The 27,871-nt window shown below is 45.5% G+C and overlaps 1 protein-coding gene across 5 annotated transcripts in view; it reads left to right on the forward strand.

The window, feature by feature from the left end:
- WWOX (WW domain containing oxidoreductase) overlaps positions 1-27,871 on the forward strand; it is a 1,022,922-nt gene that overhangs the window by 71,856 nt on the left and 923,195 nt on the right. For 3 of the 5 annotated variants that reach the window (XM_070062786.1, XM_051847311.2, XM_051847312.2), the window contains exon 6: positions 17,855-18,004. The exons of the other annotated variants lie outside the window; for them this stretch is intronic. In XM_070062786.1, coding sequence (XP_069918887.1) covers positions 17,855-18,004 — 150 coding nt within the window. The remainder of the gene's footprint in view (positions 1-17,854; positions 18,005-27,871) is intronic. 5 annotated transcript variants of the gene reach the window in all.

The raw sequence follows: 27,871 nt of genomic DNA on the forward strand, positions 1-27,871 counted from the left end.
GCTGAGGAAGGTCCTGAGAGGCGCTATGGCTTCCTGCTGGCTCACTTGTCCACCAGGTTGTGAGAACACTCACTCAGGCCTATGGAGAGGCCCATGGGACAAGGAACTGAGGCCACAGAGCCAGCAGCCACATTCGTGGTCCCTCGTGTGAGTCTTCAGCCTAGTGAAGTCTTTGGATGACTGTAGCCCTGGATGACACATACGTGTCATGAGAGATCTCTATTCAGATGCAGCCAGCAGCCAAATCACTTGTGAACTCGTCACCCATGAAAGATACACAGTGTGTCTGTGGGGGAAATGTGTGACACACTGGTGTATAACTAACATGTGAGCCATGGCGTCAAGGAGAAAAGACTGGATAGGTTAAGCCAATGGTACTCCTTGACAAACCAGGTCTTCCTTTGCCGTTGGTTCACCCCTCACTGGCCGTTGCGGCCGGCGCACAGTGCTGATTTGAAGCCAGGAGCCAGGTGCTTCTCCTGGTCTCCCATATGTGGGTGCAGGGCCCAAGCACTTGGGCCATCCTCCACTGCACTCCTGGGCCACAGCAGAGAGCTGGCAACCGGGACAGAATCCGGTGCCCCGACAGGGACTAGAACCTGGTGTGCCGGCGCTGCGGGCGGAGGATTAGCCTAGTGAGCCATGGCACCGGCCACCAGGGGTGGGGTTGCCTAGTCTGACCTCTTCTCCAGTGCTCAGGCCACTCTATACAGGGGTCATTTAGCTTTGTCATGGATACTGCCACTGATGGATGAATCTTTGTATCCCCAGCTGGCCCAGACCGTTTTTGCACAGCTCTCGATCAGAAAGTTCTCCCTTACGTTGAAGGCAGAGTCTTCCTCAAAGCATCCTATCCCCATCGGCCCTGGATCTGCCCTCTGACTTCCGCTGGCTGCCTTCTCATCAGAACCTGACTAATACTTGCATTTCTCAAATTCCCTAAATAATAAATCCAAAGTTATTGAAGATATTGAGTGACTAGAAGTTGGCAGGGAGACCGACCCCTCTCATTTCTTTGCAACCCCTGTCTCCCTGCTTTATTGAAGCTTGGGATGTACAATGTAAGGCTAGGCAGCTGGGGAGAATGATTCACCTCGGTATCCTTCAGCAGGCAGTGCATACAGGAGCCCAAACCAGCTTTTCCTTCCAGGAATTAATGAATCAGAGAAAACGAAGAGCACAGACAGTCTTGTTTGAAATGACTGGGGAACACTGTGCTTATTTACCTAACAATTCTCAGATCCTGATTGTTAGGAGCACAGTGCAGTCTGTAAACCGGGTAGCTGGGAGAAACTTCAATGCATCTTTGTGATGGCTTTGTTGTTGTTTATTGAGAGGGACTAATTAACTTTGATTATTGCACTAATATTATGGCACTTTGACAGCCCTTCAGATTTATGACTCTGGGAAAATAAACAAATGAAATGCAGGTGCTGGAGCAGAAAGAATAAGTTATTACTGAACTTTAATTACTTGGAATATGTAGCCAGGAGAGAATTAGTTGATGAATTACAGGATGCTTAAAATCTACATCAAATTGTAAGCAATAAGAGGAGAAAACTAAAAAGGCAATAGAAGGGGCAAGAAAGAGGAGCTGGGAGGGGTCTGTGTTAAAGGCAGGACACACCTGTAATGATCTCAGTACTGTTTCACTGAGAGATCCCCATGGTTTCTCCTGCGCAGAAAAGTGCACAGCACCCCTCAAAAGGTGACCTCTGACCTGAAGCCTCAGCATTCCCTGAGAACTTGTTAGAAATGCTAATTCATGAGTCCTACCCCAGACCTACCAGCTGGAAATCTCTGCAGGTAGGGCCCAGCAATCTCTGTTTAGCAATTCCTTCAGGAGATTGTGATCCGTGCAAAAGTTGAGAAGATCTCATTTCATTTGCTTTTTGTTGTATAAAAGGGAAGGTACAGAGTTTTATCTTGACCTACAAAATCAGACTTTCTCATGACTGAGTTTACCAACGTCTGAGCCATTCAGGTTACTCAAAAACAATGGTATAGGTATTTCTGACACTCGTATTAAATACTTGTGATAGAGGGTGATATAAGACAATGTGGGAAGAGTACCAAGGAGGTGATGCCCCCAAACTGTAAGTAATGCCCATGCCGACAACCATATTAAGAATGGTACTTTAACCTGAGACTCAAGAAAGATGGTTTCCCCATGGCCTCAAAGCCGGACCATTGAAGAAGGAAGTATTGGCAGAGTGGGCAGTCCAGATGGCAAGGGCACTTTGAGGTGGAAGGAAGGCACGGACAGAGCATGAGTAAAGCACATGCTGGGAAAGCTGAGTGGGCTGGGTTGCATGCAGTGTGGACAACCAGGCTAGAAGCTGCTGTGTGAGTTCAGATCCTTCAGGACCTCGATTCCATTCTTAGGAGAAAGAGCTTCTTTCTGCCATTGAAAGATCAGAGTGGGGTGATGCAGAAAGACAGATGCTTGGGCTGAATTAGGGAGAGGGTGTTGGGAGGCTGGGAGATGCTGGAAGTCGTGGTTTGGGTTAGCAGCAGTTCCAGATGCAGCCATGAGTTGGTAAGGCCAAGAATCACGCTAGAGATGCTTGGCTTAGTTCCTGCCAGTCACAGAATGCTTGGAAATCCATCAGCTGAGTCACAGTGTATGGGGAAGGGGGGAAGCCGTCGTAATGGTTCTGACCTTGAGAACTTTTATCAAGCTAAAGGAGAAAGTAGGCCTTACTTTGAGAAACTTGATGGAATATAAAGAAATGGACTTCCTTATCTGTAGCCCTCTCTTAGGAAGAGGGGGTTTTATCCTTTATGGTTGGGTATGTCACGGTTCAGATCGGGAAGTGCTGTGAGTGGACGGAGAGCAGACAGACACCAGGAGAGGAGGAGGGCAGCAAGCACTGATGAGCAGTTGTCTGAACAGTGCAGTGGAACTGCATGTGAGTGACAGCCTTGGTGGATTCTGTACCAGGGGGACCGGGGCCATTCCCAGCAACAGGCTGACCATTTTTCCCTTCAGTTCTGGGTTGTCTCCTCTTAGTTGTTTTCATTCCTACCAGTTCTCAGTCTACCTCCAGCTCTAGACTGACTCTGTTTCTTGAAGAGTTGCAAATGTATCCAGGACTCAGGTATTTACAGTCAAACAGGCTGCTAAGTTTCCATTCTGGAGATAGTTTCTTTGATTTATTTTCCCCACACTTTGGAACCTTCTGGATTCTTCCTCTTTGAGATAGTGATGGGCACTTGAGGAGCTGGAGTGTGTTTCCATGTGAGAGGGAGCTAAATCTACTCTCACTGTAAATCTTCTACCTGGAATCCACATGGTAACATGTAAAAGAGGACGGTGATTGTTGGAGGATTGCCTTCTCTCTCTCTCTCTCTGTCTCTCTGTCTCTGTCTTTAACTTTGTCAAAAAAAAAAAAAAGAGATAAAGATCTTCCTCCCATTGGTTCACTCCCCAAATGGCCGCCATAGCTGTCGTTGTGCCGATCCAAAGCCAGGAACCAGGTGCTTCTTCCTGGTCTCCCACGTGAGTGCAGGGGCCCAAGCACTTGGGCCATCCTCCACTGCCCTCCCAGGGCACAGCAGAGAGCTGGACTGGAAGAGGAGCAACTGAGACTAGAACCCGGCACCCATATGGGATGCCAGTGCCACCAGGTGGAGGATTAACCAAGTGAGCCATGGCACCGGCCCCAGGATTGCCTTCTCTTTGGGATGGTTCATCTGTTGGGATTGCCGTCTCTTTGGGATGGATGGTAATCTGTCCATGCTGGAAACAGAGATGGATAAATGTGTACTTTGAGCCCTGGGTCTGCATCATTGGAGGCAATGCCAGTGCACTTGGTAATGTTGTTGATGGTGACAATCGTACTACAGGCTGGGGACCTCCTCAGAGATTTGCCAATATGGACACTTGTGGAGAGACAGCAAAGCAGAACAGAAGTAGTCTGTATTACTTTGAAATACCTGGCAAATACTTTGTTTAGTCATATATCACCCAGTGGGTTTTATGTAACTGTTTTAGCCATTGCTATGAATGTATAGCTAAGATGGGAGTAAATTTATGCAAGAAACATAATGAAAAATTGGAGCATGAATTAGATTGTTGTCTATTAGTGGAGTGTTGTTGTGAATTACTGTGTTACAATGGAGCATACTATGGTTACAGATGATAAAGTTAGAGGATTAGAAAGGGCTTTGTAATGTCATCTAGTTGATGACAGAGAAGCTAAAGCCCACAAAGGGTGGTTTAAGCAGCTAATTATGGCTTCTTTAGAGACATATTATCTTGCTGCCTGTTTGCCTATTTTGGAAACATGGGTGTGTGCATGTATATGTGTGTGTTAAAGATTTCTTAATTTATTTGAAAGAATTAGAGAAAGGGAGAGACAGAGGAGAGAGATCCTTGATATACTGGTTCACTTCCTGCAATGGCTACAACAAGTGGGCTGGGCCAGGAGGAAGCCAGGAGCTTCACCCCAGTGTCTCATGTGGGTACAGGGGCCCAAGCACTTGGCACATCCTCTGTTGCTTTCCCAGGTGCACTAGCAGGGAGCTGGATCAGAAGTAGAACAGCTGGGACAGGTGCCCATATGGGATACTGGTATCTCAGGTGGCTATTTTCAGATAAAGAGACTGAGATACAGTAACATTTAGAACCTTGTCTAAGTTCACACAGCATATGAACAGCAGAGATTAAATACCATAGGAGGACAGAGCCCTGTTTTACTTTACTCCTCTTGTTAGTTTGCCCAGTGTGTAGCATAGTACCTGATTGACAGGAAGGTGTTAATGAAGAGTTGTTGAAGGAATGAGAGGGTAAAGCAAGGTGACAGCTGAGCTATGGAAGTTACAACCTGGGCAGCAGTATCTTGCCACTATAGGAAAGGACGGTTTGTTGATCAGGTTATTTTTTGGCAAACCAGACTCCCAGAAGGTACAAACAGCTAAATGATGTTTAAGTACTGAGCTCTCTGAATCACTTTTCATACTGGTGCTACCGAGGTGTTCCCAGTTCAGCTACCTTCTGGCTTGTAACAAAAGAGGTCATTATTCATAGTACATTGTGTTGGAAGTATTTTATTCCAGTTCTTTGGCAGGTGCTAGTCCTGATAAGAGAAATCTTAGCTAACTAGCTTTCCAGGCTGCACTGGGGAAGTGAGTGTTGGCTCCTAAGGAAGGGATGGGTTGGTCACCTGTGGTGGTTTTGAAGGACAGAGCAATAGCATCTTTCGGGAAAGATGAGCTGCAGGGCAGACACTTAGATGGAAGGAGTAACTGGCTCACAGATGGATTCAGGAGCCAGACTGTGGTCTTCATTTGAGAGTGTGTGCTAGTGCAAGAGAGATTGGTCAGAAATTAGTAACAACTTTAAAAAGTGAGAGACCTGAGGTGAAATTAGGATTTTTGGAAATAAATATGAGGGAACTTCAAAAAATTCCTGAAAAAGGCAATTAAAAGAACTTTTTCAGTGTAAAAATTTTGAAATCTGTGCACAAGGGGAATCTTCAAAAAGTTGATGGAAAATGAAAGTCATGAAAAAGCTGCATAAATATAAAATATTTTTGTACCAACATCAGGTCACCTTTGAGTTAATTTCATTTTCCCACAAACTCTTCCAAGTTCCCTCGTTTAAAAACCTTTTCTGAGGTGCGCATTTGGGCTTGTGGTTAAGACACTGGGTAGGATACCTGGGTCTCACATCAAAGTGCCTCGGTTCAATTCCTGGCTCCAGTTCCTGTCTCCATCTTTCCAGTAACGTACATCCTGGGAGGCAGCAGTGATGGCTCAAGTACCTGGGTTCCTGCCACCCGCCCAGGAGACCTGGACCGAATTCTTGGTTCCTGGTTTCAGCCAAGCTCGGTTCTGGCCTTTGCAGGCATCTGGGGACTGAGCCAGTGGGTAGGAACTCTGTCTCTCTGTGACTTGATGCTATTCAAATAAATAAAAACCTTCCTGTTTCCTATCACTTAGGTCAGAAAAACCAGCTTAGATTGGCTTTGCTTCCAATGTCCCTGTTTCTTTTTGATTAATCAGTAATTGTCCTGAAACCTGTCAAGATAAATGCATTCTGACAGAGAAATTAACCAGAGAGAGAGACACACACACACAAGGCAGAGACAGAGATAACCATATAGAGAAAGACACATCCACACACACACACACACACACACTCACACACTGTGATGGCTACACAGAGGAGAGGCAGAGACAGAGACTGTGAGACAAAGACAGTGACAGAGAAAGGCTCTGTGCCAAGGATTTCATGGAGTTTGACAGTGCCTGCCTCTGCATGATGGGATAGGGTTGGGGACTGAGTCTGTGTTCTGTGTTCTCTGATCATTTCTTGCTTAGAAAGGAGGAAATTAGAATTGTTGAGCTATGATTTGTTTTAATCAGAAAGAAGTTGTCTAACATAAATCTCTTCTTGAGTGCTGGAAAAGCCCTGAAGCATCCAGGAAAAAAATATCAATACTTTGCAAAGGAGGAATGATTGTTCCGATTTGTGGCTTAATTGACTTTAAGCCTTAATGAAACTTGGGCCAGTGTGGGCGGTGCACTCTTTGGCTGGGACCAACCACGAAGTCTATGCTAGGGCAGGAGGACTTAGAGTGGTTATTTGGTCCTTTGCTATTGATGAAATTTTCTAATTGACTGGGGCTACTTAATACCAGATAATATTTTTTTCCTCCTATGAAGAGAGTAAATCCTTTTTCAGACTAGCAAAGTAATTTATTTTAAATTACAGCCTTTTCTATTGGAAGCATTTGTTTATGTTAGATTATCATTCCCCAAGTGAAATTTCACTGATGCCGTATAATTAAATATAGATTTTTTTTAAAAAAAGCATGTATTTTAAATTTTTAAGTGGACAAACTGGGGGTTTGTAAAGACCTTATTAGCCCACGAACTGCACAGAATGGCTGTTGGAGGCGTTCCCCCAGTGCCCTGCCTGTGCTTCATGTCACTTGTGGATGCTACAAGACCAATTGCTTCTTAGTACAAAGGTTTGCGTTAAGTTTGGCAGTCTGTTAGTGGATTTTGGAGTCAGACCAGCCTCTCAGTGTTGGGATCTCAGACAAGACACTCCTCCCTTTGCCTCTAGATCTTGCTGTGGGAAATGGGGAAGTTGTGTCCCTGCATCCTAGGATGCTTGTCAGGATTAAATGAGTTAGCAGTGCCTGGCTCACATCACATCAACAACACCTGCCAAGTACTGCTTTCGGAGCTGAAGGCTTCCTAAAGGCACCTTTTCCTGCCTTGTACTTTGTGGGTTCCACCCATCGAGTCACTCCTACTTTACCCCTTGCTGTTGACAACTCTTGAACCCGCAGGGACTGGCCTCAGTGCCAGAGCCTCCTTTGGGTAGACTTGCTTCATGTTCCAACAAAGCTCCCTTGCTGTGGTATTGGATTTTGTAGGATGGTGGCAGTTTCCAGAAACCTCTGGTCCATGAGCCAATTTGGAGAAAATGGAATCTTTCTCTGTGCCTTTCGGCTCGCATCCTAAAAGCCTGCACAACGTTTTGGGCAGGCTTCAGCAACTTCACATCAAGGGCTCAATCACAGTTCTGAAATAAAAACATCCCCTGTTGTTCTCTGTGTGTGAAGCTGGATGCTGCACTTGGCACAGACCTCGGTGCTAGCGATAACACTTCCTCCCGGCATCTCAGAAGGCCCCGAGCAGGCAGAATCCACTCTACATGCTCAGTGCTTCTCCAGATGAGGATTTAAAAAAAAAAAAAAAACCTGTCAGAATCCAATTGTTCAGAGGCACTTCCAGCTAGAGGTAAGATAGGGATTTTGAAGTCTTTGGAGAGATTTGTTGAGCCAGGCTGGGTCGCACCAGGGTCCTTGTGTAGTGATTCTTGTCCAGGTTTCTCATCATGACAGAGCAGTGGGCCTCATTATCACCACGCTCACATTCTCCTTAGCAGAGAGTCCTCTGTAGAAATGGTGGTGAATTTAGTAACTGACAGCCATTAGGTGTTACATGATTTGTAGAGAATGTATATGTGAAAGAAAATGGATGAATTAAAAGTATTAAGCAGCTTAGTCAGCATCAACATGGATGAATTGTTGAGATTTTTTTTTTACTCCTTATACAATAAACATATGGCATGAATTTTCTGCTCTCATTACAGATGCTGAGAGAAGGCAAAGACAAATATTTATATTACATTCATGTTTTACAGTAAAAACACTGCTCGGTTTGTTTATACAGTTCCACTGTTACAGTTTTTATGGTTGGTAATGAAACCACTGTAAAACCAAGCCTGGGTTATATAGCAGCTGTGATAAGCCCTAATACTCAGGGAGATACCCTGGATGGAATAGCTGATGTCACGTGTGCAGAATCAACAATTGAGTTATGTGCTAGGACAGGCTAAGTTACGCTGGAATAACAACCAACCTCAAACTCTCCGGGGTTTACAATGACAAAGGGTCCCTTCTCGCTCAGACTGCATCTCTGTCTTGAGTTGCTTGGAAGGTTTTGTTGTGTGAGGATCTCTCTGAACCTCTGGGATGTTGCAGCCACCAAGGCAGAGGGAAGCGTGTTGACCTGTGCCCTAGATCTTCAAGCTTCTGCACAGAAGCAACACTTGCCGCTTCTGCCCACGTTTCATTAGCCAGAGTGAGTCTCATAACAATGTCCAACTTGAAGGAGGTGGCAACTTGTGTGTGAAGGAGGCAGAAACTAAAACTATGGGAGAATAACCCCAAAGGCTTACTCTAAGGCCAGTTGATATCTTTTTGTGTTACTTAGTTGATGCTCTATTTTGAGTGCAACATGGAATCAAGGGAGTAGGACAGGCACCCAAGAACTTTGTGTCCTCCATACCCAAACTGTTTGACAGTCATAGAACTGTATTTTGATTTTTAGGAAGGATTCACAGCCTTTTGCAGGAGTATTTAACAATGCATAAAATTTTCAAAGCCACATAAAAGTTGAACTGTGATTTTGACTCTTTTTTTTAAAGTTTGCATCCAGAAGCTCATTGTGAAGACTGACTTACTTTTGAGATGTATCTTCCTTTTTTTTTTTTTTTTTTAAGATTTATTTATTTATTTGAAAGAGTTACACAGAACGAGGAGAGGCAGAGAGAGAGGTCTTCTATCTGATGGTTCACTCCCCAATTGGCCGCAATGGCTGGAACTGTGCTGATGTGAAGCCAGGAGCCAGGAGCTTCTTCCAGGTCTCCCATATGGGATGCAGGGGCCCAAGGAGTTGGGCCATCTTCTACTGCTTTCCTAGGCTACAGCAGAGAGCTGGATTGGAAGTAGAGCAGCTGGGTCTTGAACCGGTGCCTATATGGGATGCCAGCGCTTCAGGCCAGGGCATTAACCTGCTGTGCCACAGCACCAGCCCCAAGATATATCTTCCTTAACTGGTGAATGTTGTCATGCTTAGAAAGGAAATAAGCTATCTTTAGGAAGATAGCTCAAAGTGACTTTTTCACAGCAACCTGGAGGTGGTATCCAGAGTTGTGCTGTCTGCTGTGGTAGCCACTGGCCTCCTGTGCCAAATGAATGCTTCAGAGATAGTTGGTCAAGGTAAACAGACACTGTAAGTGTAAACAGAACACCTGCCAAGTTTTAAAGACTTGTATAAAAAACGTAAGCTGCTTTCTCAACAATTTGATTCCATGCTGAAATGATACTATATTAGATACACTGGGTTAAGTAATATTTTTATAGAATTAGTGTTACCTGTTAGTACTTTTTCTTGACAAGAGTACTAGAAAATGTAAAGTTATACATGTAACTCACAGCATTTCCACTGAACAGCCCTGGTGAGGGGGTAAGCGTTGTAAAGGAAAATATAATTCATTACCATTGTGTTAAATCCTTTTTGCTGCATCTCAGAGTTCAGCTGGACAATTTATATCTTTTGGTTGTAATTTTCTTGTTTACATGAATCTTTTTATAAACCTTTATTTAAATTTAATTTTACATTCTCATAGATGTTGCAAAGAGTAGTGTGGAGAATTCTGGGTACCTTTCACCCAGCTTCCCTAGTGATGATGTAGTATGTTACCTTATTGTAACAATCACATCAATTGTGGTTGACATTGGCATAATGGTCTTAACTTCAGGTTTTATTCAAATTTCACCACTTTTTACTTGTATTCATTGGCAGGGATACTGTGTTTGTGTATAGTCATATGTAGTGTTATCACTTACAGGCATTGGGGTAACCACCATCCTAAGCAGGATACAGAAATGTCCCTTACCTCCAAGGAACACTTTCTCTCTACCCGGGGCTGTTAATGAGGATAAAGCTGGTAGACATGTTAGAAACAAAAGATGCTTTTAGCTCCTCAGTCTGTCCGTGTGCCCGTCTATCCCACCCTTTGTGGGGAGCAAACCGGACTAGACTGAGTTACTGGAATTAAGACTTATTCTATGCATCTGCTCTCCCACAATATGGCGCTGGGAGAGAAGTAAACAGCTTCCGCACAGCTGCCTCCAGTTCAACCAATAAACAGTAGGACTTGCTCCTGATTGGAGGAGAGCAGCGTACTCGGCGTGTGGGCAGCCGAGTTAGGATTGGCGGAGGAGGACTATAAAGGAGGAGAGAGACGGCATGCACCAGGAACATCTAAGGGGAACATCTAAGGGAACACCTGTGCAGCCCCCGAGAGAGCCGGCCGGCGGTGTGCCGCTCCCCTGCGGAAGTGGGGAATGTGGCCAGGGGGAACTGCCCTTCCACGCAGGTGGAAGGGATAGCCAACCCGGGAAGAACCAGCAGCAAACCCGGGGAGGGCCGAGCAGACGAAAGAACAGCGCAGGGTTTTGTGTCGTTCCTCCACGAAGAGGGGGAGCGACATAATGGTGCCGTGACTCGGATATGAAGCCTAGGCAGGGTTTGGTGTCGTTCCTCCATGAAGACGGGGAGCGACATAATGGTGCCGTGACTCGGATAGGAAACCTAGGACGGATAGGAAACTTAGGAGGGAAGAAACGGGAAGAAGCAGGAAAATACCGGAGAGAGAGACTAGCGAAGAGCCTAGGGGAAAGCCGGACGAGAAAGGTGCCGGAAGAAGCTATTGAAAGCCTAGGCATAGACTTGGATATGGACTGTGGGAAAGAAGTTAGGATTGAAAGCGAAAGTGAAAGCTTTCATAGACTCGGATGCGGACTATGGCGGGGAAGCTAGGAGACTGAAAGCGAAAATGAAACCTGGAGGAGGCTTGGACTCGGATACGGACTGTGGGGAGAAGCCAGGAGAAATGAGAGGAATATTGTTGGAAGAAAACTTAGGGAAACATACCGGGTAGAGAAAAATGTTAGGGAGGATGAAGCCGCGAGTGCAGGCCGAGGCGAAGACTTAAGCCAGCTTGGAATTCTTCAAGTCAGCCCGGGGAGCAAAAGGCGAAAATCTGGAACCAGGGGCAGAGACGTGGGCCGCCAGGTTGGAGTTCGCCAGGTTAGTCCGGGGAACTTGGACTGAATGCCGGTGGTGGCGGAAACATTCGCGGAAGCCGCCGCGTGCAGAGAGAGCACGGGGCGTGAATAGATAGGGAACGCAGGGCTGGCGCGAGGCCGTGGTGCGGGCGCGAAGTGCGTGGAGACTGCGGAGCATGCGCGCGAAGCCGAGCCGTGCAGAGTCGGGAGCCCGCCGGCGGGGCGAGGCGCCGGGAAGCCGCGCAGAGCCGTGAAGCTGCCGCGGGGCGGGCGCCGGGAAGCCGCAGGGATAAGAGAAACAGAAGTTTAGAAGTAAAATGAGAGAAATAGGAATGCTGGAAGATAGAAGTAAAATGGGAGAAATAGGAATGCCCGGAGATAGAGAAATAGAGAAAGAGAAAGGCCTCCCCACAACGCAGCAATGTGAGAGCTTGGATTCGGTCTGCCTGATTAAGTGAGGCGATGAGCACCTGCGGGCAGCTAGCAGCTTATGCGCCGCAGGTCACCGAAGACAGGCACGAATTAACATCAGTAAGGCCTCCCCACAATACAGCAATTAGGAGGCTTGGATTCGGTCTGCCTGATTAAGGCGGTAAGCACCAGCAAGCAGCTCGACCAGAGTATGAGCTGCAGGTCACCGAAGATAGGCACGAACCAACACTAATAAGTCTCCCCCACAATACGGCAATGAGAAGGCTTGGATTCGGTTTGCCTGATTGTTAGGGCTTATAAGCCCCTGCAGGCAGAGCAGAGCATGCACTGCAGGGCACCGAACACAGGCACGTATCAGCGCCTAAAAACCTCCTCACAACATGGCGAAGAGAGGACCCGGATTCGGTTTGCCTGATTGATAGGACTTGTAAGAACCTGTGGCAACTCTAGCAAGTAGAGCAGAGTGTGTGCCGCGGGACACCGAAGACAGGCGCGTATCAACGCCAAAAATAAAAAGAAAGGGGGATCTGTGGGGAGCAAACCGGACTAGACTGAGTTACTGGAATTAAGACTTATTCTATGCATCTGCTCTCCCACAATATGGCGCTGGGAGAGAAGTAAACAGCTTCCGCACAGCTGCCTCCAGTTCAACCAATAAACAGTAGGACTTGCTCCTGATTGGAGGAGAGCAGCGTACTCGGCGTGTGGGCAGCCGAGTTAGGATTGGCGGAGGAGGACTATAAAGGAGGAGAGAGACGGCATGCACCAGGAACATCTAAGGGGAACATCTAAGGGAACACCTGTGCAGCCCCCGAGAGAGCCGGCCGGCGGTGTGCCGCTCCCCTGCGGAAGTGGGGAATGTGGCCAGGGGGAACTGCCCTTCCACGCAGGTGGAAGGGATAGCCAACCCGGGAAGAACCAGCAGCAAACCCGGGGAGGGCCGAGCAGACGAAAGAACAGCGCAGGGTTTTGTGTCGTTCCTCCACGAAGAGGGGGAGTGACAACCCTTCACACTGTGTTGAACTATGTTGGTCTTGCAAGAGGTACCAGGAAGACGGAAGGAGGAGACGGTGCTCATGGGACTCAGTCTTTGTAGGGCACAGGGTAGTTTGGCCAGAGGTATGGAATTGCACAGTAGAAATTGGTGTCTTGACATGATAAAGAAAAGAACACAGAATCTTTTTCTTCAACTCTGAGGACCCACATCTCTCTGTCTTCCTTTATCTTGACTTAAGCCGAGGAAGAATGGATCAAATCACATTAGAAGACAGTTATTTTCTCAGAATTCTACAGAAGAAAGGAATATTCTCCCCTTCAACAGGTAACTTGTGCAATCCTGATCAAGTGTTCTGTGAAATTTTCACTGTATCCAATACCCAGATGTTTTAGAATGGAAAAAAAAGTCCCAAGAACACAGTCAGAAATAACTTATGGAAATGTTAGAAATAATAAATAAATAATCTTTCCTATAGGAGAGCTTCTTAGAACAACAAAAATAACTAGCTATGTGTTTCTGTGGATATTTAGAATGGTGTTTTAGGAGTTATTTGCATTTCTTACTGTTCACGTGGAGGATAGTTCTCCATCATCCTGCATCCCAGAAGGCTACAAGAAACACCTGTTCCTATTTTTTTTTTTTTTTTTGACTCAGCAGCCCAGGAGCCTGTGCCCTGTGTGATCTGTTTCCTCCACAGCCTTTGTTTTCCCATATCGCTTTTAAACAATGCCTAGATACACATGTGGCATTTCTTCCTTTACATTTTTGTGAACAAACTGGATAGCTGTGTTTCCACTTGCACAGGTCCTGTACAAACATGGCGTGTTGTACGTTTTGTGGGTCTAGGAGCATGCTTGTTTCCTTAGCCTCCCAAAGAACAGAACCTTATGTGTAACTCTTAATTTTGACCTGGGGATCTGTTGCAAATTTGGAAAACTTCAAAACTAACAAACTAATTAAAACAAGTAATTTTTTTTTTTATTTTTGACAGGCAGAGTGGACAGTGAGAGTGAGAGAGACAGAGAGAAAGGTCTTCCTTTTCCATTGGTTCACCCTCCAATGGCCGCTGTGGCCGGTGCGCTGCGGCTGGCCCATCTTGCTGATCTGAAGCCAGGAGCCAGGTGCTTCTCCTGGTCTCCCATGCGGGTACAGGGCCCAAGAACTTGGGCCATCCTCCACTGCTCTCCTGGGCCACAGCAGAGAGCTGGACTGGAAGAGGGGCAACCGGGACAGAATCCGGTTCTAGTCCCCGACCGGGACTAGAACCTAGGGTGCCAGCGTTGCAGGTGGAGGATTAGCCTATTGAGTAGCGGCACCGGCCTAAAATAAGTACTTTGGAGCACAAAATACATAGCCCCTAGAATCTCAAGTGTTAAAGGCCAAAAAGGCCTAATTTTTTTAAAAGATTTTATTTATTGATTGATTTGAGAGGCGGAGTTACAGATAGAGGATTTCATCCACTGGTTTACCCCCTAAATGGCCAGAATGGTTGGAGTTGAGCCGATCTGAAGCCAGAAGCCAGGAGCTTCTTATGGGTCTCCTACATGTGTGCAGGGACCCAAGCACTTGGGCCATCTTCCACTGCTCCCAAGCCATAAGTAGAGAGCTGGGTTGGAAGAGGAACAGCCTGGACATGAACTGGTGCCTATGGGATGCGGACACTGCAGGGAGAGGTTTAGCCCACTACACCAGCCGCAGGCCTAATATTTTGAGTCTCAGTTACTACAATGTGAACTGCAGAGACCGAGAATGATGATGCCTGTCACATTTTTTGTTGTTTTGATATTCAAACATCCAGAATTTGAATGCTGCATGAGGCAAACAGCTGACATTCCAGAAGGTTGGTTTTTATTCACATGACTCTGTTGTCATGACAATGAAAATAGATCAACCATCTAGACACAGAACCTGGCTTTAGTGTGTGTTCAGTGAATGGGTACATTTCAATGTGTGGATCTTATTGGTTGAGTGATGAATGAGTTTGGATTTCCCAGTCTCAGTTAGCTTTCTGATTTGAGGTGGAAAGGAATTCTAAATCACTGTAATAAATCATGTAGAACCAAATCAGAAAACGAAACAACATGTGGAAATTAGATGAATTTTTGTAATTGCCTTTCTTGTTCCATTTTTTCCCCTCTGTCTTCAGTTTTCTATAATGTAAATGACTGGATTTAACCAGATTGCATGGTGGATGTGGGTGACGTGTGAGGATAGCAGTGATGCAGTGGGTATTTGGCATTAAGACCTTCTAAGGTTTCCATTTCTATTATTGGTGCATTCCAAGAATTTAATGTAACACCACTTGATGCATTGTAATTTCTCAGCATGTTTATGAGAACTTAGGAATGTGTGTTCTTTTTTTACTCAGTTGATTCAAAAGTACTTTGTATGATTTTCCTACTAGCTGTTTCCCATGGAATTCAGCAGTTGTCAGTGTATATTACATCAATACAGTTAAGATGATCAAAGTGGAGAAAAGAGCTTTCATCTGTACATACTTCACTTGCTTCACTTGGAAAAAACAAGGTTTTCAGTTTATAGATGGAGATAATAAGGCTTTATTAGGAAAAAATCCCAGGATAAAGGGTGGCTTTTGGTACAGCAGTTAGGATGCCCTTTGGAATGCCCTCATGCTAGATCAGAGTGCCTGGATTTGAGTCATAGCTTCTGCTTCTGATTCCAAGTTTATGCTAATCTGTGCGCCAGGAGGCAGCAGGTCGTGGCTCAAGAAGTTGAATCCGGCTGGCACCGGGCCCATTTGGCTAATCCTCTGGCACCCTGGGTTCCTGTCCTGGTTAGGGCACCGGATTCTGTCCTGGTTGCTCCTCTTCCAGTACAGCTCTCTGCTGTGGCCCGGGAAGGCAGTGGAGGATGGCCCAAGTGCTTGGGCCCTGCACCCGCATGGGAGACCAGGAGGAAGCACTTGGCTCCTGGCTTCAGATTGGCTCAGCGCACTGGCTGCAGCGCACCGGCCGTGGCAGCCATTTGGGGGGGTGAACCAACAGAAGGAAGACCTTTCTCTCTCTCTCTCTCTCTCTCTCTCTCTCTCTCTCTCTGTCTGCCTCTCAAAAAAAAAAAAAAAAAAAAAGTTGAATCCTTGGGTGGGTGTTGTGGCACAGTGGTTAAGCCACCACTTATATCCCATATCAGAGTGCCAAAGTTCAAACCCCACAGCTTTTTTTTTTTTTTCAGATTTATTTATTTATTTAAGAGATTGAGATTGATCTTCGTTTGTTGGTGCATTCCCTGAGAGAGAGATATCTTCCATTTGCTGGTGTATTCCCCAAATGGCTGTAATGGCCAGAGCTGGGCTACTCTGAAGGCAGGAGCCAGGTCTCTCATGTGGGTACAGGGGCCCAAGCATTTGGGCCATCTCTGTTGGTTTCCCTAGCACCTGAGTGGAATCAGAAGTGGAGCAGCCAGAACTGGAAGTGGCTTCCATATGAGATTCTGTTGTTGCAGGTGATGGCTAAACCAGTTCCGCCACTATGCCAGCCACCTGTCTCTCCTTTGAATCTTTTTTTCTTGCTAATGTGCAGCCTGGAAGGCAGCAGGTGATGGCTTAAATACTTGGGTCCTTGCTATTCCCTTGTGAGACCTGGATGAAATTCCTGACTGTTGATTTCAGCCTGGCACAGCTCTGGCAACTTCAGGAATTTGAGGAGTGAACCAATGGATCAAAGTCTTTCCCTGTGCCTTTCATAGACAGACAGACAATTTTGAAATGGAAGTTGGGTCCCTGCCACCTGCATGGGAAAACCATGTTGAGTTCCTGGTTTCTGGCTTTAGCATGGCCCGGTACTAGCTGTTGTGGGCATTTGGAGAGTGAAATGAAACAGTTAATTGAAGATCTTTTTCTGTCTTAATCTCCATCTCCCTGTCTCTATGCTTTTCAAATAAATAAGTAAACAGATGAAAAAGAAACATCCCAGGATATTAGGGTCGTTATTTGGGAGTGTTGAGCTGGTTAGTATTAGAAGAAACAAGAAGTATTACTTGTAGAGCAGACACCAAACTATGGTCCCTTTATGATATAGTATACAATGGGAGATTGAGGGCAGTGGCAGATGTGTAGTTAAGATCCTTAATGAATATGAGTGGGGGAGAGGATAGGACTTCTGAAGCCATGTAAGTGATTTCCCTTGGGACCACAGGAGAAAGTGAACTGCTGTCTGACAAGGTATGACATATCTTCTGTTTTCACTCTGAGCTTGGTTAACAGAAGAGATTAGTAAGGATTAGGTGATTTTCTGCTGTAACTGTTGAAGAATGATGGGGAGGATGGGGACTGGCCGAGAAGGCAAAATTTAGAAGGGGTAGGCAGAGATAAGGTAATCATCAGAGTACCTGACCTTCCTGTTGAAGCTGGTGTTTGACCTGCACTGGGATTGAGAAGACACTGTTGGTGTGCAGTGTGGAGTTGTAAGATGGAGGTTTAGGACTGAGCCAAGTCAGAAAGAGGAGGAAGCTTGGCTTCTTCCAACAGGAATAGGTAAGTTCTGCGGGTGGTGGGAAGGGGCAAGTTATGACAAGTTAATGGACACAATCTTCAGGGCTCCAGCTCACCCATGCAGTGGTGGTCTCCCAGGACTCATCGGGGGTTTGCTTCTTGGTAGACATCAGCACTTCTGCTGTTCTGGTGATGTAACATGGAGATTGTCACTGCCTCCTGTTGGTGCAAGCTGGGGAACGAAAGTCTATGTGTCTCTGCAATAATGTTGGCTTACTTGTGCATATTCAGAGCATATTGCAAGCAGGGCTACACATGGGCATATGCAGTTGGGACAGTAACCCTTAAGTCCTTATTTGGAGAAAGACAACAAGTTGAACAGTTACTAGAGAGCCATACTGGGTCTAAAAAGTTCTTGGAAAATGTGTACTATCTTACTAATTGCATTTTCATGAACTTTTTTTTAAATCTTTTCTGGTGATTTTTTTTTTATTTGACAGAGAGAAAGGTCTTTCTTCCGTTGGTTCACCCCCCAAAATCAATATGTTCATTAATCCCCCCCCCCTTTTTAAGATTTGTTTGTTTATTTGACAGGCAGAGTTACAGACAGAGAGAGTGAGAGAGAGAGAGGTCTTCCATCTGCTGTTTCACTTTTCAAATGGCTGCAATAGTTGGAACTGCGCCAATCAGAAGCCAGGAGCAGGAGCTTCTTCTGGGTCTCCCATGCAGGTGCAGGGGCTCAAGGTCTTTTTTTTAATTTTTTTAAAAATTTGAGAGGTAAAGTTATACACAGTGAGAGAGAGACAGAGACAAAGGTCTTCCTTCCATTTGTTCACTCCCCAAATGGCTGCCACGGCCGGTGCAGCGCCGATCTGATCTGAAGCCAGGAGCCATGTGCTTCTTCCTGGTCTCCCATTCGGGTGCAGGAGCCCAAGCACTTGGGCCATCCTCCATTGCCTTCCCGGGCCACAGCAGAGAGCTGGACTGGAAGAGGAGCAGCTGGGACTAGAACCGGCGCCCATATGGGATGCCGGCGCCATAGGCAGAGGATTAACCAAGTGAGCCACGTGCTGGCACCTCCATGAACTTTTTGAGGAAACTCCTATTCCCTATTTGTGGCAGCTGTTTGTACACCCCTCTGTCTACCTTTGTTATTAACAGTTCCTTCTTGGGTAATACTGAAGTGAAGGGGGGTGGTAGTGATAGTTGCATGAACTAGTTACGGTGTGATGGTCCATAATAGACCCCATCTAAAATGACTAATGCCTTGATGGGCTTTTGGGAGATGCCATTTCTAATCTCCAGGGCTGGGAGCTGGAATGTTTATATGGCTGCCAGTAGCCATGTTTCCTGCTACAAGGAGGTAGACAAATGTGGGACTAAGGGGGACATTTAGCCTAGCAGTTAAGACTGTGGCATCCTAAATCAGATTGCCTGAGATCCATTCCTGGCTTTGACTCTTAACTCTAGTTTCTCCTCATGCAGACCCTGGGAGGCAACAGTAATGGCTCAAGTGACTGGGTTCCTGCCCTGCAACTGGGAGACCTGGGTTGAGTTCCCAGGTCCCAGCTTTGGCCTGACCTAGTCCCAGGCCTGTGGGCATCTCGGGGAGTGAAGCAGAAGTTGTAAGATCTCTTTGTTTCTGTCTTTACCTCCCCTCTCTCCCTCCTTTATCTCTCTTTCTCTCCTCCTTTGTCCTCCCCCTCTCCTTTTTTGTTGATGCTCGTTCGAGCTGGGTTTCTATTACTTGGGACCACTTTGGTCCTGTCTGATACACCTGCCTACTCTTAGCTCTCTGGAGAGCATTCCTGGTGGCAGTTCATGCTCTCAATGTCTCCCCTTTTGTCCCAGCTACAGCTCATCTCCATTCCAGTCAGTTCTGTTGTACAAACATGTTTGGGGCAGGGTGAGTCAGGTCTATACCTAGTGATGTGGCTCAAGTCCTGTACCTTTCATGGGCTGACTGTAGTCTTACTGGCATGACAGTGGACATCGTACTGGATCCTGGAGTCAAAAACACTCGGTTTGAATCTGAGCTCCGTTGCTAAGTGGAAGTCCAGTTTGGGCCAGGTGCATAATTTCTGAGATGACACTGCCTGATTGGTGTTGTGCACCTGACCAATGAAGGGGGTATGCTGGAAGGACAGCCATCCATGTCATGGGTTCACTGGACTTTAGTTCCTTTTACGCTGTCCTCCCAAACCCTACTTGTTGGTGATTCTTTGGGACCCAGAAGATCTGTCAAGGACCTTTGCTTTTGTCTGGCATTTCTGGTCTTAACTGCCCATGGACTAATGGAGAGTATCAGCTTTAAGGTTGCTTGTTTCATTCTCTGTTCCCCTTTAAGACAAAAACACAAAATGAAGTACATTTTATAGACCCCTTTCCCACCTTAGTGATTAGGACTATATCATCAGCCATCACAGAGGACCTGGAGCCTGCTAAGGCCAGGGCCATTAGCCACATGGTTCCTTCGCTGTGGCCTGCAGCTTCTGTTGCTGGCACAGCCCGGTGAACAGAGTACAGGCTGGAAGGCAGCTGAATCCTGTGTATTAGAGCAACCCACCTTCTGCCTTGGAAACCGTCAGCGTAGTCCTTGGACCACAGATAAGGAAGGGAGAAAAGCAAATATCTGCCAATAGAGAGTGTCATCATAGTGAGCTTCCAATCTGTGTATTTGGGCTTGAAGCAAAATGCTCCAAAAATGTATCATTGTGGTCCTAACATTTCAAGAGATTGCATTCTAAAAACCTTGGATATCTGTTTTGTACATATTATATGTATCACTCCATGTGCATATGTTAATTCCTTTTTATGAGTTTTGATCTTTTTTTCCTTCCCTTCCTGTGTGTGGTTGCTGTTTCATAGCTCCAGTTCAGAGGCATTAACATTGATTTCCCACATGGGGAGGTTACAGGTGGGGATTTAGAGCAGGGCAGGTTCTTGATCCTTGGAAGAGATTCTTCTCCAAGGGAGACTTTGAGGATGGCTTTGTAGAATGAGAGCACAGCTATGCAGGGGATGAACTGGAATAATCATTATCATGGTTCTCGAAATTTATAGGACATTTGATCATAGAAGTAACTTTCCTGAGGATTGATGGGCTGCCTGAAATTGAAATATTTTTTAGTTAATAAGTTTTTTTGATAATGAAAGTGTGACACACAGAGAATACTAAAATGTTATGAGGAGTAACTCAGAATTACATGGAGAATGAGCAAGCAAGGCAGTCCTTTTTTCCTTGACAAGATGGTTAATGTCTCTGTTTCTGTTTCTTCATACATAGGGGAGATAAAAGGGGGACCAATACCCCGAAGATCTGTGAGTGTAGACAGCACACTTAGGGTACTGGCAGGCGTACAGAAAGTACTTCGTGATGTGTCTCGTTTCCAGTTTCTGTTGTTGTTGTCTTACTGGTGACCGTTACTCGGAAGCTCTTATTACAGATGATGGTTCCTATTCTTTCTTTCTTGTCCATTTTGTGGCAGTAACTATAAAAACAAGCTTCTGTTCATTTGGTGATGATTTACTTGTTTTAGGTCTAGAGCTGTGATAGTTGACTGTTAGGATTATATAACTTTTATGTAAGACAAAGCCAGGGCTTATATTGTGTGTTGAAAATCTTGCTGGTTCCCTGGCAAGCTTTTGCTGCATCTGTCAGCTTTTGTTGCAGTAACAAGCAATCCCAGAGGTTCAGGGGCTTAAAAAAACCAGTGTGTTCTGTTTGCCCATCACACTTGGGTGACTGTGGCTCTGCAGTCTGAGCTGGCCTTTCCCGAGCTCAGATTCTCATGCCTCCACATTCAGGACCCAGGCTGCAGCAGAAGTCACCAGGGCCTTCAGCAGGCCGAAGTCCAAAGGGGGTTTTGTTCAGAAATTGAGGCAGTTCCTGTCTGCTTCATAGTCCAGTCATCGTGTCAGATCGCAGGCCCAAAGCAACCTGAGTCTGGGGTGAGTCTGGGGGAAATGTGCATTCCACTCACTGGACAGCGTGGCCAAAGCAGAAAGGGATCAAAGAACAGTCAGAGATGGTCACCTTCATACAGGTCATTGGTTCTCAGTAAAATATTGGTTTGCAAATGTGTTTGTTCTTTGATTACCAGCCATATAGGCAAAAATCACTAATAAAGACATTAAACAGTTTTTCAGGAAAGGAAAAGAAATGAAGACACACATGCTTAGGCAAAATCTCTTACTTTGAAACTCAGACCAGTAGTTCCTGTAGTGACTTGTCACCTGGCGACCTAGTAAAAGCGGCGGAGCAGGAGATGGCAGCCTCCATAGAGCCTCTGGATTTACGGCCTAGCACAGACGTCTCTAATCGAGGCTGTTTCCCTCTAGATGCCGCAGTCAATCAGGAATTAATTTGAAATCCAAAGTTTCATTAAGTGTTATTGAGTTCTCTCACGCTGACATTTGTAGTGCTATATTTCTTTAAAATCACAAACCATTTTTCATACTGTCGTTTGCATATTTTAACGGAAAAGATTGCAGTTCTGCTATAAATGACCCAGTTTTCTGGATATATTTACTTGAATGTCATAAACTTATTATCCTTCTCTTCCACTTCATTGCTCTCCTGCCATTCTCAAGTATTTTGAAATCATATTTAAAACATCATTACAGCCTCTGAATTCTATCTAAATTATAAATAACTTTCACCCGGTGAGGATTTTCAAAACAATACCAAGCAGCTTGTCCTTTGTAGATCCGGTCTTCTATGGTTGCTGTGCCACGAGATATCCATGAAAAGCATGCTCTGGATGTTTCGGGAATGCTAGGGGCTGGGAATGAGAAAGTATCAACACCATATGGGAATGTCAGTGTGAATGCTTACGCAAGGAGAGGCAGATGGAGCCAAAACCAATTTGGGATTTGTGTGTTTGTGTGTGTGTTTGGGAGGGTTGGGTGAATCAGCAAAGACACACCTTTGAAAAGTGGAGTTTAACTTATTTCTAAACAATGTAATGTCTGCTATGAGTCAGGGGACTTCGCAGGACCGGTCTGATTAGCAAGTGGTATGTTTTTGTTTCTGTTTTTTGTTTTGGGTTTGTTTTACTTCTTAAAAAAAATAAAATCTCAGTCAAGAATTCACATTTCTAGTGCCTTTTAAAAATACTGGAAGTCATGGCAATAATTAGCTCAGAATTAGTAGCAGCTGCTGCTGTCTGGGCCAGGAGAACTGCCCGCCCTGCCTGCCTGGCTCTGTGTCCCACCTCCTCCCCCCCCAGCTCCTTTGGGTATTGCTCTTGCCTGCTTTGACTACCAACCCTTCTCACTCCCGAGCATTTTAGAGCTCCTCTATTATTTATTTTATTCTTAGCTCTTACTACACGATCACATTTTCTGTAATTTTCCCGTGGGTGCCACTGCTTGTTGTTTGCCTGCCTCTCTGGGATGGAAGGGTTGTCCTGGGTAGCACACCATTTGGCACAATACCATGTGCTTGGTAAATATTCACTGAAGGAGTGAGTGCATCTGTGAGCTGGCTGACAGTTGTATCTGTGACACCTTTCGTGCCCTGCACTCACCACGGTCCCGCCAGGCCTTCTGTCAGTGCTGTTCTCCGGGCGCCTTGTGCTGTTCCATACCCCAGTGCCCTGGACCTTGGTGGCACTTACGTCTGCAGAACCGCACTCTTGGACTGTTTGGGCCGTAGTCTTCTCTGCTCTTGGAGGAGTTGGTGTGGGCATTCTTGCCCTGTGTGACACTTTGCAGTGCCTGCAGATGGAGGCACCTGACTCCCGTTGGCATTTTCCCGCCCAGCTCACAGCTCTCCAATTCAGTGGTGAATTTAGTCCCAGCTGCCACTAGGCCTGACAGCATGGCTGTCTTCAGAAAATGTCCACGTGTCCAGACAGAGAAACAGACGAGGAAGACTGGAATCTGTGCCAAATGGATTTTAAAATTTGTTTCTCCACTTCCATTTCTTGAGCCCACGATTGCAAGATCCAAGTTTAGAGAAGATAGATGGATGGTCTCCGACACCCTGGGAGGATCCACCTTGAACCCTTTTCCTCTTGGGGGCACTTTTTGCAGGAGATGGACACATAGAATTTCCTGGGAGGGGATATCAAATCCTGAAATAACATACCTTTTAAGAGAAAAAAAAAGTTTAACTAGGTGATTATACCTTTTAGCCATATCTACAATTAATTTGAGTGTACTGTAAGCTGGTTGAAATACTCCATTAATGAAGAAGGTGAGCCTACCTTATGGTAAATACACTACTAAGTGTTTATAGTACATTTCATATTTTACATGATTTCCTTTATAATTCTGCTTATCTTTTCATTCTAATTCCCTGAAGGACATATAAAAGAACCCCTAAAGAGAGTAATTACTGCTGTGCTCTTTAACCAAGGCTCCTTTTGCGAAGAGAAATCTGAGCTGCTTTTTAAAGAAGGCTGTTTTTAAATAAAAATGCAAATAAGCTACTTTGTAACCACATTAATTACCCACCTAGCCTCTTATTACCATGTTTGTATTGTTTGCAAATACTATTTACAGTCGTGTGGAAATTAACGTTACTGGTCCTGAGGAAAGATTGTAGTGGGGAGGCTGTGCTTTGGAACCAATTAGGGCAAACCTTGTCTCCAGCGAGACTCTGGGGAGAGGCAGAGCCTTGCAATGTCAAATAATAGCATTAGCTCTGACTGCATACGCAGAGCGCTGTAATTATATTATTGGCCCTATTTTGCTTCTGCAATGAATTTCATTGCCTGCATTGTAAAATCAGCAGGCAGCAAAGTTTCTGCTAATGATTTAATGTACTGTCTGATCATTTTGGACAAAAGTCATAGTAAGAACTACAAGGCAATTTTATCACCCCCACTGACTGCTGCCTGATTCGAACATTTTCAGTGAGAGCAAAATGTGATTCTGATCTTGCTTCCTGGTGAAATCCTTCCTGCATGGAAGAGAAGTCACTCTCAAACTGCAGCTTTGAGCATAAGGAGAAGGTGATATTGCATTGCACAGAATAGCAGTGAGTGTGAGTTGAGGGCCAGCCCAGTGCCAGGCATCTTATCCACACTTGAGCTTCGTTACTGTGCCACTGTTGGCACTTCTGCATGACCTCCATTTTATAGAAACAAAACCAAGACTCACAGTGATCAGGAAATTCAGCGTGGGTCACTCAGCCAACAGAGCCAGGACCCAAATTCAGGGACCTCTGACCCCAAAGTCCTCTTACATTCCCTTATGCCATAATTCCTAATAGGATCTTACCCTCAGCTTCAGTATAAGCGTACTTGTGGATGATGCCATGAATTAGTGCCCCCATCCAATAATCCGGTGTAATATATTTGAAATGATTTTTAAAATTCAGCCAATTACTGATTGATTTAATTTAAAAATTTTTATTCTAAAGACAGAAGAGAGAAAGATCTTTTTTTTTTTTTTAAGATTATTTATTTGAAAGTCAGATTTACACACAGAGAGGAGGAGAGGCAGAGACAGATGGAGGGAGGGAGGGAGGTCTTCCATTCACTGTTTCACCCTCCAATTGGCCGCAACGGCCAGAGCTAAACTGATCCCAAGCCAGGAGCCAGGAGCTACTTCCGGGTCTCCCACATGAGTGCAGGGGCCCAAGGACTTGGGCCATCTTCCATTGCTTTCCCAGGCCAGAGCCAAGAGCTAAACAGGAAGTGGAACAGTCGAGATACGAACCGGTGCCCATATGGGTTGCTGGCATGGCAGGCAGCGGGTTTACCTGCTAGGCCACAGCACTGGCCCGTAATTAATTTTGGATGCTAGAGTTTTCTCTGATTAAGATAAATTTACAGAAATGGAATTATTGAATCAAAGGGTAGCATTAAAAGCAGACAGTTGGTATCATACCCCTAAGTCATACTCCAAAGGGCCACAGCGCTGGCCCAGAAAAAGATCTTTATTCCCCAGAGGGCTGCAAATGCCCAAAGCTATGCCAAGCTGAAGCCAGGAGCCAAAAACTTCATCCAGGTCTTCCATGTGGGAGCAGAAGTCCAAGTACTTCGGCCATCTTCCACTGCTTTCTCAGGTTTATTAGCAGGGAGCTGGATAGAAAGTGGAGCAGTCAGGACTCGAACCAGTGCTGCAATGGGATGCTGGACTTGCAGGCGGAGGCTTAACTTACTGCATCACAACCCGAATCTTGATGTGTATATTTAGTTTGACATAGAATCTTTGGGGATTTAAAAGCTGTTTTCCACACACTTTGAACTTAGTTTTAATCCGCGCTTAATAAACACCACCATGAAACCTTTCTCTGAAGGGAGGAGAGAACTTATACTTTGATTATGGCCTTGTCTGAATAAGTTCGGAGTTTGTGAACTCAAGAGGCTTCCTTAGCCTTGGCAGCTCATGACAAGAGCCTCAGGTGGTTACTGACGTCATAAATAAGAGTGTCAATTGTAAGATCAACAACAGGAATCACTGTGTACTCCCCATGTAGGATCTCTGTCCTTAATGTGTTGTACTGTGCGAATTAATGGTAAAACTAGTCTTCAACCAGTACTTTATACTTCGTGTGTCTGTGCGGGTGCAATCTGTTGAAATCTTCACTTAGTATATACTAAGCTGATCTTCTGTATATAAATATAATTGAAAATGAATCTTGATGAAGAATGGGATGGGAGAGGGAGTAGGCGATGGGGTGCTTTGCGGGTGGGAGGGTGGCTATGGGGGGAAATCTGCTATAATCCAAAAGTTATACTTTCGAAATTTATACTGATTAAAGAAATTTTCTAATAAAAAAAAAAAAAAAAAAAAAAAAAGGAAACACTGGTCCCATCCTCCTGGGAAGTGTCTCTGAACCCAAGCCGCTGAGGAGAGCTCTGCGTTCTCCTAACATCCAGCGCAAGCACAAAGTGGAGATGAGAAGGAGTATATTGAGTCTGCGTCACAAGCCAAATGTCCACTGGCGTATTTTGATTTAATCCTTTAATCACCCTGTGACAGGCATGTCACTGACTCCATCTGACCAATGTGGGAAATGGCAGTGCATTTGAGACCGACAGCGAGAGGAGCTAAACCACTCGCCCAGGGCTGTGCTGCAGAGTCCTTGGCAGAAGCGGACTTGGAAAACGGGCCCCATGTGTTTAACCACATGTAGGCACCTAACAAGGTCGTGTCACATCTTCACCCCTCCCTGCACTGGTGGTCTCTTTTCCTTCTACTTGAGTCTTCCATGCCCCTTTATTTTCATGGCAGATTGGTAGTTACCATGGAGTAAAACGGCGGTTTCCACCGCTCTTGCCTGTATCGGTAGTCTATTAGCCAAGGAGCTCCACCATCCTGGCAGTGGTCGGAGAGCTGTTGCGTTCAGGTGTGTGTACTCCAGGCCCAGGCTGCCTGTTCTCTCTTGTGGCAGGTACCTTAGGGGGCTTTGCCCTGTTCAATCTGTCAAGGCAGCTACTTCAAGACCGACTCCGGGGTTGTGCATTTTCACGTTCAGGTTCCTTGTTGTTTAGTGATGGCTATGCATCCAGAACATGGGAATGAGATCTTAGCAAACCAGAAAACCAAAGACAACAGTCCTCCCCCAACACGTGAAATAACTCTTTGCAGCCACTAGGAAAATGTTGATTTACAAGCTACTTAATCCTAGCAAGCACTAGACTCCACCCTACCCTTCGCAGCTGCCACTTAAGTCTACTCACAGGTTCATTCAGCAGGTAAGATTGGGAATGCACTCTGTGCCATGAGTGTGCTTTCCTGGATGTTGTCTTATGGGGGTGAACAGAGGCAGCCGTGTTCACTTTCTGGTTTTGATTTTTCTCGTATCTTCCCCCTGTGTCTTAATATCATGATTAAATGGCCAGTGTTTGGAACCACCAGTTTCAGGCACTGTCTGACGGCTTTTTCCAGCGGGTACAGATACCGCTCATGGACATCACCTTCCATAGTTAAATGTCCTTCTTCCCATTACGTTTTTAACTTTAGATGGTGTATATTTTTGTTTATGTATTCACATTACATATATATGTAAATACTTTAGTCTGTATTTGCAGTACACATACATGCAAAATATTTAGACACACACCCTGTTAGAACATACATGTGTGTGTGAATGTATGTGTATATGTTTATGCTTTGGCTTGAACTGCTCTGGGTGGTGTCCGTTAAGTTCATACCTTGTAAGAAGAGAATATAGAGGGGCTGGCATCGTGGCACAGTAGGTTAATCTGTCTGCAGCACTGGCATCCCATATGGGTGCCCGTTCTAGTCCCAGCTGTTCCTCTTCCAATTCAGCTCTCTGCTGTGGCCTGGGAAAGCAGTAGAAGGTGGCCCAAGGGCTTGGGCCCCTGCATCCCACATGGGAGACCAGGAGGAAGCACCTGGCAGCTGGTTTTGGATTGGCACAGCTTTGACTGTTGTGGCCATTTGGGGAGCAAACCAACAGAAGGAAGATGTTTCTCTCTGTCTCTCCCTGTCACTGTCTGTAACTCTACCTCTCAGATAAATAAGTAAAAATTAAAAAAAAAAAAAAAAAAGGATGGAGTGCCCTGATACTGCTACCTCCTTTTTTTCCTCTGCCCTCTAACTTTTGCTACTTAGACTTTTAGTTTGTTGTGGTTGGTAACATTTATGTTCCATTCTGTAGCCATAATTAAATCTCCTATGTGTTAT

Source organism: Oryctolagus cuniculus, chromosome 18 (genome assembly GCF_964237555.1).
Source record: "Oryctolagus cuniculus chromosome 18, mOryCun1.1, whole genome shotgun sequence".
In the NCBI taxonomy this organism is placed as follows: Eukaryota; Metazoa; Chordata; class Mammalia; order Lagomorpha; family Leporidae; genus Oryctolagus; species Oryctolagus cuniculus.